The 16798-nt window shown below is 38.7% G+C and overlaps 1 protein-coding gene across 3 annotated transcripts in view; it reads right to left on the bottom strand.

The window, feature by feature from the left end:
* Nucleotides 1-16798, bottom strand: part of PFKM (phosphofructokinase, muscle) — a 44598-nt gene that overhangs the window by 26340 nt on the left and 1460 nt on the right. For all 3 annotated transcript variants that reach the window (XM_049627239.1, XM_049627241.1, XM_049627240.1), the window contains exon 3: nt 16233-16355. In XM_049627239.1, the coding sequence (XP_049483196.1) occupies nt 16233-16355 (123 nt within the window). The remainder of the gene's footprint in view (nt 1-16232; nt 16356-16798) is intronic.

Raw genomic sequence — 16798 nt, 5'->3', positions numbered from 1 at the left:
AGAATCGGAAACAGGCTCCAGGCTCCGAGCCATCAGCCCAGAGCCTGACGCGGGGCTCGAACTCACGGACCGTGAGATCGTGACCTGGCTGAAGTCGGACGCGTAACCGACTGCGCCACCCAGGCGCCCCCAGTTCCTCATATTAAACAGAGTTACTATACGACCCAGCAATTACACTCCTAGGTATATACCCAAGGAAAATGAGCACATATGCACACACACACACACACGCACACACACACAGGCACACACACACATGCACACACACACAAATGTGTACACCAGTGGTCATGGCAGCATTATTCATAATAGGCAAAAAGTGGAAACAGGCCAAATGTCTCCAGTGATGAATGAATACATAAAATGTGGCATATCCATATAATAGAATATTACTTGCCAATAAAAAGAATGAAGTACGGATACCCTGCAACCATAAAAACATTATGCTGAGTAAAAGAAGCTAACACAAAAGACCTCATAGTATATGATACCATTCATATGAAATAGGCAAATTTATAGAAACAGAAAGCAGATTAGCAGTTGCCTAGCACTATGGGGAAATGAGGAGTGACTGCTGATGAACACGAGATGTCTTTTGCATGTGATGGAAATGTCCTAAACTTAAAGTGACTGCAAAACTCTATGAACATAGTATATACCATTGAATTGTACGCTTTCATTTTAATGAAGTTGAGCTTATCAATTGTAGTTGGCCCTTGAGTCATGTGGCCCCTATGCAATCAAAAATCTGTGTATAAATTTTGAATCCCAAAAAAACTTAATTGCAGTTCACCCTTGAACAACATGGGTTAGAACTGCATGGGTCTACTTGAGCATAGTTAATAGTTACTACTGTTAGTAGTTAACTTTTGGGGGAGTCAAAAGTTATACGCAGATTTTCAACTGCATAAGGGGTTGGTGTCCTTAAGCCCTGTGTTGTTCAAGAGTCAACTGTACTAATAGCCTACTGTTGACTGGAAGCCTTACCAATAATGTAAATAGTTGATTAATACATATTCTGTATATTATACGTATTATACTGTATTCTTATAATAACGTGGGCTAGAGAAAAGATTATTAAGGAAGTCATAAGGAAAATACATTTATAGTACTGTACTGTAAAAAAAAACACAAACCTGTGTATAAGTAAGTGGATTCACACATTTCAAACCTGTGTTGGTCAAGGGTCAACTGAATTTCCTTCATGAATAATGTCTTCAGTATTGTATGTTAAAAGTCATCACCATACCCAAGGTCACCTAGGTTTTGTCCTATGTTATCTTCCAGTAGTTGTATATTTTTTCATTTTATATTTAAGTCTATGATCCATTTGTAATTAGTTTTTGTAAAGGGCATAAAGTCTGTGTCTAGATTCACTTTTTTGCACATGGATGTCCAGTTGTTCCATCATCTTTTGTTGAAGAGGCTATCTTTGCTCAATTGTACTGCCTTGACTCCTATGTGAAAGATCAATTGATTATATTCATGAGGGTCTATCTTTGGGCCCTCTATTCTGTTCCACTGATCTAGTTGTCAATACTTTGACCAATATCACAATGTCTTGATTAGCTTCACAGTAAATCTTGAAGGTGGGTAGGGTCTGTCCTCCAACTTTGTTCTTCTCATTCAATATCATGTTGGCTATTCTGGGTCTTTTGTCTCTTCATATAAAGTTCAGAATCAGTATGTTGATACCCATAAAATTACTTGCTGGAATTTTGATTGGGATTGCATTTAATCTATATATTAAGTTGGGAAGAACTGACATCTAGACAATATTGAGTTTTCCTATCTGTTAACATGGAATATTTCTCTATTCAGTTCTTCTTTTATTTCATTCACCAGAGTTTCTAAAATTTTCCTCATAAAGATAATGTATATATTTTGTTAGCTTTATCCCTAAGTATTTCATTTTGGGAGTGCTAATGTAAATGGTAGTGTGTTTTTAACTTCAAATTCCATTTTTTCATTGTTAGTATACAGGAAAACAATTGACTTTTGCATATTAACCTCCATCCTATAACCTTCCTATAATCACTGATTAGTTCCAGGAGTTTTTGTTAATTCTTTGAGATTTCCTGTGCAAACAATCATATCACCCGTGAACAAAGACAGTTTTATGTCTTCCTTCTCAATCAGTACACTTTTTATTAGCTTTTCTTGACTTGTTGCATTAGCTAAGACTTCTAGTACAACATTGAAAAGGAGTAATGAGAGGAAACATCTTTGCCTTGTACCTTATCTTAGTGGGAAAGCTTCAAGTTTCTCAATATTAAGTATGATGTTAACTGTAAGTTTCCACTGATATTCGTTATCAAGTTGAGACAGTTCTCCTATAATCCTAGTTTACTGAAAATTTTTATTATGAATGGGTGTTGGATTTTGTCATATGCTATTTTTGTATTTATTGATATGATCATGTGATTTTTCTATTTTGATCTGTTTATGTGATGAATTATAGTAATTAATTTTGAAGTGTTGAACCAGCCTTGAATACCTGTGATAAATTACTCTTGATCATGGTATATAATTCTTTTTATACTTTTTTGGATTCAATTTGCTAATTAATTGATTTTCAAATGTTGAACCAGATCAAATGGCTCTTGATCATGGTATATAATTCTTTTTATACTTTATTGAATTCAATTTGATAATATTTTATTGAGGATTTTTACATCTATGTTCATAAGAGATGTTGATCTGTAGTCTTCTTTTCTTTTAATATCTTTGTCTGGTTTGGGTATTATGGTAATGCTGACCTCGTCGAATAAGTTAAATGTATTCCCTCTGCTTCTATCTTCTGAAAGAGATTATAGAAAACTGGCAAAATTTCTTCCTTAAATGTTTTATAGAATGCACCAGGAATCTATCTGGGCCTGGTGCTTTTTTGAAAAGTTATTTATCAGTTCAATTTCTTTAACAGATTTATGCCTATTTGGGTCATCTGTTTCTTCTTGTGTGAGATTTGGCACATTGTATCTTTCAAGGAATTGGTCTATTTCATTTAGGTTATCAAATTTGTGGGCACAGAGTTGTTCATAATATTTTTTTGTTGTCCTTTTAATTTCCCTGGAATCTGTAGTGATGTCCCTCTTTTATTTCTGATAGTAGTAATTTGTGTCCTCTCTTTTTTCCCCTTAGTTAGCCTGTTTAAGTCTTACTGATATTATTGATATTTTCAAAGACCCAGCTTATGGTTTCATTGATTTTTTATTTTCAATTTTATTGATTTCTGCTCTAATTCTTATTATCTCTTTTTTTTCTGCTTACTTTGGATTTAATTTGGTCTTCTCTTATAGTTTCCCAAGTTGGAAACTTCAGTAATTGCTTTTAGACCTTTTTTTCTTATATATGCACTCAATACTATAAATTTCCCTTTAAGCACTGCTCCCACTACATCCAACAGATTTTGGTAAGTTGTGTTTTAATTTTCATTTTGTTCAAAATATTTTCAAATTTTTCTTGAGATTTCTTCTTTAATCTATGTGTTATTTATGTGTTGTTTAGTCCCCACGTATTCAGGATTTCCAGTTTTCTATTATTGGTTTCTAGTTTGATTCCATTATGGTCTGAAAACAAACATTGTAGAATTTCTGTTCTTTCAGTTAAGGTATGTTTTATGGCCCAGAATGTGGTCTATCTTGGTGAATGTTCCATGTGAGCTTGAGAAAAATGTGTATTCTGCTGCTGTTGGATGAACTGTTGATGTCATTTATATCCATTTGATAGATGGTGTTGTTAAGTTCAACTATGTCTTTACCTATTCCCTGTCTGCTGAATCTGTCCCTTTCAGAAAGAAGAGTGTTGAAGTCTCCAATTCTGATAGTGGATCTATTTCTCCTTTCACTTCTATCAGCTTTTGCCTCAAGTAGTTTAATGCTGTGTTGTTAGGTGCATATACATTAAGAAGTTATATCTTATTGGAGAATTGACCCCTTTATCATTATGCAATGCCCTTCTTTATATTTGATAACTTTTTTTACTTTGAAGTCTGCTCTGTCTGAAATTAATAGAGCTATTGCTCCTTTTTAAAACTAGCGTTCGCATGATATATTTTTCTCCCTCTACCTTTAATCTATATGTATCTTTATATTTATGGTGGTTTTCTTATAGTTAACACATAGTTGGGGCATGTTTTCGATTAACTCTGACAATACATTAATTGATGCATTTAGACCATTGACACTCAAAGTGATTATTGACATAGTTGGGTCAATATCTACCACATTCATTTCTGTTTTCTATTTATTGCCCTTGTTCTTTGTTCCTATTTTTGTCTTCTACTCTTTTTCTGCCTTTTGTGGTTTTAACTGAGCAGTCTATATCATTCCATTCTCCTTTATTAGCATATCAGTAATGCTTTTTTACTTTTTCAGTGGCTGCCCTAGAGTTTGCAATATTTATGTACAACTAATCTAAGTCCACTTTCAAATAGCACTATACCACTTCACGAGTGGTGTGAATACCTAAAATAACAAAATAATCCTAATTCCTTTCTCCTATCCCTTGTACCATTGCTGTCATTCATTTCAGTTATATATAAACATACATAAGCATATACAGTTGACCTTTGAGTAACACTGGTTTAAATGGTGCAGGTCCACTTATATGCAGATTTTTTACAGTACCGTAAATGGATTTTTTATTCCTTATGATTCGCTTTTTTTCTTATGATTTTCTTAATAACACTATCTTTTCCCTAGCTCACTTTATTGTGAGAATATAATATATATAACATACAAAATATGTTAATTGACCATTTATGTTATTAGTAAGACTTCCAGTCAACAGTAGGCTATTAGTAGTTAAGTTTTGGGGCAATAAAAAGTTATACATAGATTTTCAACTGTGCCCTTAACCCCCAAATTAGCAACAAATTCCCTCAATTAGTCTGAGAAAGTCTATTTCTTCACTTTTAAACAAGAGTTTTGCAGGGTACAGAATTCTGGTTCTGATTTATTCTCTCTACATTTCAAATGTTTCACTTCACTCTCTTCCTGGTTTCATAGTTTCTGAGAAGAGGTCAGATGTAATTCTTATCTTTGCTCTTCTATAGGTATGGTGTTTTTTTCCTTTGGCTTCTGGTACTTTTTCTTTGTCTTTGATTTTCCGTAATTTGAAAATAATATACCTAGGTGTAGGAGCTTGACTTTATTTATTTATTTATTTATTTATTTATTTAGCATATTGCTGAGCTTCCTGGATCTGTGGTTTGATGTCTGACATTAATTTGGAGAAATTATCAATCATTATTGATTCAAATATTTCTTCTGTTCCTTTCTCTCTTTCTTTTCTCCCTCTGGTATTCTGATTATGTGTATGTTACATCTGTTGTAGTTGTACCACAGTCATTGGGTATTCTGTTATATGTTCTTCAGTCTTCATTCTCTCTCTCTCTCTCTCTCTCTCTCTCTCTCTTTTTGGTTTTTGAGAATTGTATTGATATATCCTCTAGTTCAGAGACTCTCCTCAGCCATGTTCAGTTTACCAATACAAAAGGCATTCTTCATTTCTGTTATAGTGTTTTTTTTTTTTTAATTTCTGGCATTTGGGAGGGGGTGGTTTTTCTTAGGATTTCCATCTGTCTGCTTACATTACTTCTCTGTTTTGCATGCTATTTTATTCATTACGGTCCTTAGTACATTAGTCATAGGTTTTTAAAATTCCTAGTCTGCTAATGCCAACATCCCTGCCATGTTTGGTTTTGATGTTTGCTCTGTCTTTTCAAATTGTGTTTTTTGCCTTTTTATATGCCTGTAATTTTTCTTGATAGCCAGACATGATGTAATGGGTAAAAAGAAGTGCTGTAAATAGGCCTTTAGTAATGTGGTGGTAAGATGTGGTGAGGAAAGGAAGCATTCTATAGTCTTATGATTACATTTCAGCTTATGCCTCTAGACTGTGAACTTCACAAGCATTTCTCAGGTTTTTCTCCCTTTAGGTGGGACAGGATGGCTAGAATGGGCTAGAGTTGGGTATTTCTCCTCCTCAGGTCAGTTAGGCCCTGGTTAACTAGTTTCCTCTGAAGGCAGGGCTTGTTAACAGGAAAAGAATGCTCTCATGTATTTCAAATGTTTCCTTTTCTCCTCGCCCTGTTGGAAGCTCCAGGGGATTTTTCTGATATTGCCGTGAGAATCTAATTGAGCTCCTGAAAGTAAATCTCACAATATTATGGGGACTCCCTTTGACTGGGTCCCCCTGTAGTTTTTAACTCTCGGAATTCTACACTGAGCCTCCAACAACTTGTTACCCCATCACTGGTTCCGAGAAGACTTCCGCTCATGGGTCTCTGCTCTAGGAACCTGTGATTAACTCTACTTGTCTATCTGTCTCCCCAACTTTGGGGCTAGCAGTTTCTTATGAATCCAAGAAGAACTGTTAATATTTCAGTCTTTTTACTTTTACTTATTACTTATTGATGTGGTGATGACTTCCAAGCTACTTACATGAGGAATGAGAAGTTGGAATTCCAAAGTCCAAATTATATACTTTAAGTAGCTGAATTTTAAGATATGTGGACTATATCTCAATAAAGATGTCAAAGCTTTGGGAAAGGAAAAGCTGGAAAAGTTCCCCCTACATTCTGAAGTTTCTAACTTTAACATAAAGATTGAAATTTGAGAAGAAATCCATTCCTGCCTCCTTCTACCAAATACCAACTCTTTACTTATTTGTTTGCTTGTTTTTTAATTGTTTATTTGTTTTTGGGGGGAGAGACAGAGAGACAGAGAATAAGCAGGAGAGAGGCAGAGAGAGAAGGAGACACATAATCTGAAGCAGGCTCCAGGCTCTGAGCTGTCAGGACAGAATCTAATGCAGGGCTCAAGCTCATGAACCATGAGATGATGACCTGAGCCAAAGTCAGATGCTCAACTGACTGAGCCACCTAGGCACCTCTCAACTCTTTTTTAAAAAAAATATTTTATTATTAGGGGTGCCTGGGTGGCTCAGTCGGTTCAGCGTCCGACTTCGGCTCAGGTCATGATCTCGTGGTCTGTGAGTTTGAGCCCCGCTTCGGGCTCTGTGCTGACAGCTCAGAGCCTGGAGCCTGCTTCAGATTCTGTGTCTCCCTCTCTCTCCGCCCCTCCCCCTCTCATGCTCTGTCTTTCTCTCTGTCAAAAATAAATAAACATTAAAAAAATAATAAAAAAACCCTTTATTTTTAAGTAATTTCTATATCCAATGTGGGCCTCAAACTTACAACCCCAAGATCAAGAGTCACATGCTCTACCAACTGAGCCAGCCAAGTGCCCCTACCCAAAACCAACTCTTAAGTCTTCATTGAAAGTGTTCTTAATGAATTACTGTATTAATTAGTCTACCTTAACTAGGTGAAAGCAAGGAAATGTCACTGTTACTTATAGTCTTATCCCAAGACACTTGATCCTTTAGACTCCTTTTTCTGTCCAGGGATCAATCATGCCCAGGAGTTTCTGGAAAACTATGTAAGCACAAATCAAGGAAATACTATCTCAAAAGGCACGTAGGGAACTTTCAGGTCAGTTGGGGGAGGGAGTGCCAGAACAGAAGCATTTTCTCAGAAGTACTTAGGCCTTGCTTATGGACATCTTAGTGCAATCTCCAAACTTGAAGATGTTATTTTCTGAGAATTATGCTAGTAAAAACCAACACAAAATAGAGATAGCTAATGGGAAAAACAGATATTGAGAAGTAGCTATAAATGTCTTCCACTTTTAAAAATGACTTTAATTAATTAATTAAGAGTGTGTGCAAGCAGAGGAGGGGCATAGAGGGCAAGAGAGAATCCCAAGCAGGCTCCACACTGTCAGCTCATAGCTAGAATCAAGAACCATCCAGGTGCCCCTATAGAAACGTCTTCCTAATAAGAATCTTGAGAAATCCCTATTCATTATTAATTCATACATTCAACAAACATTTATTGAGGACTCATTATATGCTAGCCACTGTGCCAGGTAATGAGTTATAATAAACTCTTACGAGTTTAAATCTGGAGGGACTATCAAAGGTTCACAGGAAGTTTAAATTTCACTGGACCTGGGATATAATTAAAGAAATAAATAATCCAACTAATAATTATAATGTATCAAATCCTTATGACATGAATATATTAGTTGAGGGTAAATGAATTAAGAGAAAATAGAAACTGGATAGTAAGAATTTGGCACTGTTTATTTGTACTGCTCCTGAGTAAAACACTAAGGGATACAAATATTCCAGCATTAGAGAGATGGATGAGATAATGAAACAGTGATTAGCTCTTTAAAAATAGATTTTCTTATCAGGAGACTATAGATGCTGGAGAGGATGTGGAGAAACCGGAACCCTCTTGCACTGTTGGTCGGAATGCAAATTGGTGCAGCCACTCTGGAAAACAGTGTGGAGGTTCCTCAGAAAATTAAAAATAGACCTACCCTATGACCCAGCAATAGCACTGCTAGGAATTTACCCAAGGGATACAGGAGTACTGATGCATAGGGGCACTTGTACCCCCAATGTTTATCGCAGCACTCTCAACAATAGCCAAATTATGGAAAGAGCCTAAATGTCCATCAACTGATGAATGGATAAAGAAACTGTGGTTTATATACACAATGGAGTACTACGTGGCAATGAGAAAGAATGAAATATGGCCTTTTGTAGCAACGTGGATGGAACTGGAGAGTGTGATGCTAAGTGAAATAAGCCATACAGAGAAAGACAGATACCATATGTTTTCACTCTTATGTGGATCCTGAGAAACTTAACAGAAACCCATTGGGGAGAGGAAGGAAAAAAACAAAAGAGGTTAGAGTGGGAGAGAGCCAAAGCATAAGAGACTCTTAAAAATTGAGAACAAACTGAGGGTTGATGGGGGGTGGGAGGGAGGGGAGGGTGGGTGATGGGTATTGTGGAGGGCACCTTTTGGGATGAGCACTGGGTGTTGTATGGAAACCAATTTGACAATAAATTTCATATATTGAAAAAATAAAAAATAAAATAAAATAAAAATAGATTTTCTTTAATTTTAATCCTAAATTCCAAGACCATACGTTTCACTTTTACCTACTTTTCTGTTTATCAACCAACTTTTAAATTTCAAATATAGTTTCTAAGGAATGTGAACAACTTGTAAAGGGTATTTTAGCTGGCTATGGTTGATCTATCTTACATATCAAAATTTGGATACATAATTTTATGGTAGATTGATGATGGGAGAGAATTTTGAATCTGGGCAGTTGTAGGAAATATGACATATGTCCAACCCTCATCCCTCTAATGGGGGAGGCTGAGAAGCATCCCTCAGAACAGGTACATGAAGCCTACAGGTAAACACAGTATGGTGGCTAAGGAAGAGGGGGTTGAGGAAGAGGTCTAAACATTGCCATACAAACTAGGGTGCCTAAGAAAAGTGTCAGGAGTAAATTGCACAGCTTATTAGAGTTTAGGACCAGGAATTACAAGAGCAAAGCAGCAAATTAGATAGACAAAAAAGAGATGAGACCAACAAATTCTCCAGGCAAACAAACTAAGCCAGCTGCTGAATTTGAACTCATTCCAAGATTACTTTCATTGCTGGTGTGGTTTAATGGGGCTGAAGAAGGATACCCTGGACTCTTCCTCTAAAGAAGAAAGCTGAAATGTCCTCGGTTTGTACTGGGGCCCTCTGATAGGCTTCTCAAGGGGGCCTATGCCTGTTCTAATGATTTACATAACTAGGGGACTGGTGGAAATCTAGAACTTTGTCCAAACTATAAACAGCTTTATTCAGTTGTTGAGGTTGGTAGATAAAATTCAGAATTTAGAGGACTTGGCAGACAATGAGGGGGAAAAAAAGGACTGAACCCAAAAGAAGGTCAGCTGGACTGAGAAGCCCATGTGCTTAAAATCCACTATTTCTTCTTTCTTGTACTATCTGGTGGTGGTCTACCTGTTTTCAGCATGTCAGGAAAAGCTAATATGCATATAGAAATGCCAAATGATATCTCACCTCATATGTCATGCCTTGGTAACAAACAATGAAAGGCATATTCTTTGTATTAATTTTCAGAGAACAGGAAGGTATTTAGAAGGTCCTCTTGGACTTCACAGAACTCTCCAGATACCAGTTAGCTACTGAGATGTTGGCATGAAGTCTAGGCAGAGAGTAGGTGCAAAAATTATAGTTACTATAAAAGAAGGCATTCTGGAGGAGAGAAGTGTCCAAATATGTTTAAAGACAATTATGCAACACCTAGATAGGAAGGGCACTTCAATAAACCAGCTGAAGTATTCTAAAGTATGTGGTTCATATGCCCTGACCATTAGCTCTGCTAAGTAGTGGGTAGGTAAATGAAGATATAGAAAGCTTTGGACAGTACCCTCCAAACCAGTATAAAGCTAGACATTATTACCAGAGAGTTGAGTAGATCATGAAGACAGAACATCTCTTTGACAATGATTACCTAACGCTGGCACAGATTGGGGGGGGGGGGCAATAAAGAGGATGATGTATGCCATACTCATGAGCCCATTCATTGCCACAAGGATGGTGTCATGACTATGGAATGGGTACAGATCTACATTTAGACCACTGTGATGAGATGATGAAGATGATGTTAAGGATGCTAGTAATGATGTACCAGGACATTTGGGAATGAGAAGTAGGTATGGCAGTTGTCCAGGTATGACTCTAACCCAGAAGAATAAGAAATAGCATTACTCTAGGTTTCACACATTCAGTCAGCAAATACTGAGCACCTATTACATGGTAGGCACTGTTCTAGACTCAAGGGGATCCAGGATGGAAAAAAAAAAAAAAAGATCTGTCCTCATGGAGCTTACATTCTAGTGAGGAAAACAGATAATAAACAAATTAATCAAGTAGTGATAAGTGCTTTGAAGAAAAATAAAGCAGAGCAAAGAAGCAGAGTGACAGGGGCACCTGGGTGGCTCTGTCAGTTGGTTTTGGCTCAGGTCATGATCTCGTGGTTTGTGAGTTCGAGCCCTGTGTTGGGCTCTGTGCTGGCAATGTGGAGCCTGCTTGGGATTCTCTCTCTCTCTGTCTCCCTCTCTGCCAATTCCCTGCTGTACACCTGCTCCCTCTTAAATAAGTAAACTTAAAAAAAAGAAGAAGCAGAGTGACAAAGGTGCTATGTTAAATAGGGTGGACTGGAAAAACCTTGCTGAGATGACATTCTAGGAAGAGGTTTGAACATACAAGAAAGAAAACCATGCTACCTTTGGAGGAACAGCTTTCAGATAGGGAGAATGGCAAATGCAAAGGTTCTAAAACAGGAATAAGGTAGGAGTGTCATACCAGAGGATCACTAAGATTTCCTTTGGACTTGACTCAGAATTGTAAATGGGCTACAATGATGTGGTGGGTTGATGTTGTGAAATACATGCAGCAATTGGGTATGAGCCTCTCTCTGAGTTGGAACATTTATCTGGTCCTCTCACTCCTACAAAACTCCTAGATCTCATCTAGTAATTATCTGTTTCCTTCCACCAGAATGGAAAACTCCTTAAGGAGAGACCCTGGGCATAGACAGTAAACCACTGTCTGCACTGAAGAGTCATCTTTGGCTCTGGCTGGGAGAGGATGACTCCTGGAGACAGAGCAGCCGCCACCAGCCACTGATACTAATGTTTCTGATGTAGGGCACTGGTTTAAGACAATGCCAGTCTAGCAGATTCAGCATCATCTGGATATTTGTCAGAAATGCAAATTCTTGGGTCTGACCTGGAACCTACTGAATCAAAAACTCTAGGGGTGGGGTCTCAGCAATGTGGTTTAACAAACCCTCCAGGTATTCTGATGCACGATAAAGTTTGAGAACAATTGTTCCAAGTGTGGAGGTCTGAGAACACCATCACTTGAAAAATGAACTTGCATGCCAAAAAGGCTTGAATAGGTCCTATGAAGTCATTTTCACCAACTACTATCAAATTCTTGGGAAAGCTAGCTCAGGAAAGAAGTCACAGGTGTCCAGATGACCCCTACTATAGGCTGAAGGCACTAACTTCAAGCCTTGATTAAGGCAGAGGAAAATAAACTCTTCAGCTAAGATATGTAGCCTCAAGCTTAGACCAGATAAACTTTTTCTTTCCTTAAAGAGGTAAGCTTTGAGGGGGGGCGGTGGGTATCAGAACAGAGAAGACAAATAATAATTACATAAGACAATCCTGGGAGTCTTCCACTTCAGATCTACTAATACCTCATCAAGCATGTGAAAGGGTTAGATGTTTTAGTAAGCACTATATTCCAAGGAATATATATTTAGTTCTTAAATCTATTTATCTGGGTTGACTTGAGAGGCAGTTTGATAGGGGACCACCCAGAGTAGGGTGGCCTAAGAGGATGCATGAGATTTTCTCTATTAATCAATAAAAGATGGGGGGAAAAAGTGTTCCATAGGTCTAATGGTATCCTTGCATATTTGACTGAAAGAAGAGAATTTGTATGGCTATTTTCTTACTTAATGATCTTCCCAATTCAGTTTACATTTGAAGAGCCCTGAGAGTTTCAGCTTCATGAAAACTTAAGTTCTCTGCAGCTGGTCCTAGAAGGTTGGGACCAGATCAATGTTGAATGGCAACTAGTTGAGACTAAGATGATCTTTATAGAGGCAGAACCCCCACTGATTTTCCTTCAACAAGGGTACAGGTTCTTGGGTCACTTATAACATGGCATCTGTATATGGAGAATCTTGTGTCTGATGCAGAAAACAGTATAACCTGCTTGGAAGAAACTTTGGCTATGGTGACATCTTTACGTATCAGTTGCATTCACAGTGTTGGAGAAACTTTGCATCCTGGTCTGCATAAACCAGGGCGTGAGCGGGTTTGATGGTCTCACTGTTAAAAGAACAGAATGGTGGGGGGAACCTGGGCAATGCTGGTGACAGATAGCCTAACTGAAGTGAGGAATCTGGTAGTAGGGTCTTACCCTTCCAAGGAGAAGTGGTAACACAGGGGCAGATGGGTGTAACACAACTATCTTGGCATGCTCCCTCATTTGCAGCCCGATACGTAATCATCTCAGGAGTCACAGGTTACTAAGGCCGGCTGTCCATCAGTGAACAGGAGTGGTATATGCAGAGGAGAGGCTCTAGGTCTAGTGGGCAGCTGGATCCGCTGGACCAGAGTCTGGCCCACAAAGCTACCTGCTGCCCATGAGCCATTCTGCTGGAGATGATGGTCTTACACTCTCGGCTCCCCGGGAATTCTAACCACCATTCTTTGTAAAGGTTAGGGCCTAGGTGACTCACTCCTTTGCTGTGCCCCAGTGTGGGAACCAATGGCTTCCCTATGTTAGGAACTGACCCGCTAAAGGCCAGAAACACACACACACACACACACACACACACACAGCCTGCCTCATCATAGTACAGGCAGAGCTGTCTATTCTAATGTGCAGGGATTTGGAGAAAATAGTAACTGCAGCTGCTTCCCTGCCAAGTGTGAGATTAGAAACAAAATGTGTTCCATTTTTCTTCAGGATTAGAGCTCAGCATGTCCACATATAGCTTCACTTGGGGCAAGAAGCTGACCATCCTAGAAGGAGTCCCTATGCATTCTTCAGGCTGGCAGCGGCAGCAGCAGCAGCAGCAGAGGGACGCCAGGCCAGGTTTTGGGGGTGTTTTGGCATCAGTAGCTCTGGGCTCACCTCTGCCAACCATGCTATTTGATGGCATGATTTCCTCACTCATGCCCTACGTGAGGAATGGAGCAAGGCAGTGACATTTCCCATCCCACCAGATCCGGTGACCACTCTTGCCCCCTCCAATTCATCTTCAACCCAGGGGCCAGACCTGTCACTCTTCAGTGATTTGACCTAGAAGGCATAGCATGATTTGGCTCTTATACTATCCTTATAGTTCACTCTCCAGCTACTCTTCCCTCACCCAAGTTCTACTGGTCTTCTCTATTCCTCTAATGAGCCAAACTCCTTCTCAACTCAGATTCTACTGTCCTCTTTCCCAAAAAGCTTTTCTACCCCCTCTTCCTGGCTAAGTCACACTCATCTTTCAGGACTTCCTTAGAAAAGGTGTTTCCAACCTCTCAGGCCAGGTTAGGTGCCCTGTTTTTACATTCTGTGATATTATTGTTTTCCATGGTACTAGGACCATTCGAATAATCCCGCTGTGTGTGATTATGTGATTACTTCTTACTCCCACAAGACTAAAACTTCATGCAAGTAGGCAACGTACTTGTTTTGTTTGCTGCTTTATTCCCAGTGCCAACTATAGTGCCAGACATAGTATGCGCTCGACCAATTTTCTTGGAAGGAATAAAAAGAAGGAGGGAAGTAGAGAAGGAGGAAGAAAAGGAGGAAGGGAAGAAGGAAGGAAGGAAACAAAGGGAAGCAGGCAGGGAGAGAGGCAGATAAGGAGGAACAGAGGTCCCAATATTGATTCTTCATCTCCAGTGGGAAAGCTGGAAGGATTCACTGTAGCTCTTACCTGGGGTCTCAGTGCTTAAAGGCAGAAGTTAACATCAGAATTTTTTTCCATGGGATAATGCTGAGTTCAAACCACAGAAGCAGGTCCAAATGAGCCATCAGAGCTAAGGGGGTCTGAAGCGAGTATTAGGTATAGAGCAAAATGAGAATGAGAAAAGTAGGGAAGATAAGGGAATAAGAAATAATCTATACAAATTCAAGGAACTGTAGGACAAGGCCACCAGCTGGGCTTATTTCTTATACCTAACAGCTGTTTATGGATGGGCAAAGCAAGTCTGATTAAAGGGACACAGACCCCACATCGTTGTCATATATAGATACATATTACTCCAAAGTCTTCATAAGTTGATATTCTTGTGTATAAACCATTTTCTTGTGAGTATGGTTAACTCTAGGTTCACTTATGAGACTGAATTAAGCTATAGTTTATGCATTTCAAAGCTTAGGACTGGCTCTTGGACCATAGTGCCCTGCCTACATGGTGCCCTGCTAGAGTTCAGTGAAGCTCTGCCTAAGCAGTCAGTTGGTCCCTCCCTTCCCTATATCTCTGTGGCATCCTCTTTTGACATTCAACATTTTGAACCAAAGGTATCCAGCCCTTCACTTACTTACTTCACTTACTCACTCACTCATTTCGAACCAAAGGTATCAAGCACTTCACTTACTCACTTACTCAAAACTATCAAGCTCTTCACTTAACTCCCTTCTTGATCAGAGGCTCCTGGGGGAAAGGGAAAATGCTAGTTTGTGTTCACAGCTATTGTGCCTAGAATAATGACTTTGAATAGCAACTGCTCAAAAGATTATTGGATAAATGCTGCAATATATTTCACAGGTGCTGAGAGTAATTATTCCAATGAATTTAAGTTCTTGAGGAAGATCACTTTAGACTTGAATTTCTTCCTGAAATAGAAGGAATTGGACTAAATAATCTGGACTAATCTGTCAAACTGTAAACTATTAGAAAAATGACAAGGTTATGTCTTATATGTATAATTTGTACAATGTCTCTATCATTTCTAGTCTATTTTGGGGCACATGTGGGAATGCAATGTTTGCAGTGAACTGACTCCAATATAGATGTATTTCATTTGAGAGGAAACCTAGGGATGTGTTTCCAATGTTTCATATAAATTGTGAGTTACACACTATTTCAAATATACAACAGTGGGGCTCCTGGGTGGCTCAGTCGGTTGAGCGTCCAACTTCGGCTCAGGTCATGATCTCGCGGTCCATGAGTTCGAGCCCCGCGTCGGGCTCTGTGCTGACGGCTCGGAGCCTGGAGCCTGTTTCAGATTCTGTATCTCCCTCTCTCTGACCCTCCCCCATTCATGCTCTGTCTCTCTCTGTCTCAAAAATAAAGGTTAAAAAAAAATTAAAATATACAACAGAAATTTGTTACTAAATGGATTCCTAAGGTGAGTATTTTTTACAATATTTGGAATCACTTTGCAATATAATAACTCCTTTATATAATCCATTGAGTTTCACATTTTTACATATCCAGGTTGCTAATAATAGTATAAACTAGATTAGTGCCTTACAGTTATGAGCCAGTTGAATTACTATTGACTAAATTAAGGTGTTCTTCATAGAGAGAACTGTCCCTCTTTCTAGTTTCCCAGATGATCTCCTACTTTCTCTATGTCCCCTCCACACACACACACACACACACACACACACACACACACACACACTTTCTCCCTTGTGTCTTAATTCATATTTCAAATTTGGTAGTTGTATCCTAATTTATAATGTATGCATAAACTTCATTTTCCAACACTCCTTTCCACCTCTCCCCACCCCCTTGTTTAACTACATGCCTCACCAGTTTTCAAAATAGGTATGCCTTCCACAGTGTCTGGATCATCCGTAGAATGTAGATACTTCATGTTGTCTATCTCAGGTGGTGGCTTTTGTATGAGCATGCTGGAAGTTGAAGCTTCTCCCCCTGAAAAGCAGTATCTCTAGGTTACTTGAGGTTATTCTAAAGGTGGGATTCAGGGAAGGAAGTGCTACTTATTCTCCTTTTCTCTGTAACTCTCAGCTGTCCAGGGCCTTTTTTCCATAATTCAGTGAAAAATTAGAGAAGTGATGACTTTTCTCAATATTATCTTACCTTAAAAAGGTTCTACTCCTTTGACATAAATGAGAGAAAAGCAGAACATATCTCTAGATACTTTGAGACTGAGATGTAATAGAAAACCATTTTTCTTTGGGACTCTATCTTATAGGTTTTAGAGTATCAATGACAATTGTAACCAGAACTCCCACAGATTAGCCCAGAAAGGTTAAAATAATTCACAAAGGACAGAGAAATCAACTACCAGGTCATGTGTTATAAATTTTGTTCTTCCTTAACTCCCAAGTCCTCCTTACCTGCCTGGGCCTATT

The sequence above is a fragment of the Panthera uncia genome, chromosome B4, assembly GCF_023721935.1.
Source record: "Panthera uncia isolate 11264 chromosome B4, Puncia_PCG_1.0, whole genome shotgun sequence".
NCBI classification, from domain to species: Eukaryota; Metazoa; Chordata; class Mammalia; order Carnivora; family Felidae; genus Panthera; species Panthera uncia.
Note: the sequence above shows the minus strand (reverse complement) of the source record. Positions and strands in the feature narration are given on the sequence as shown.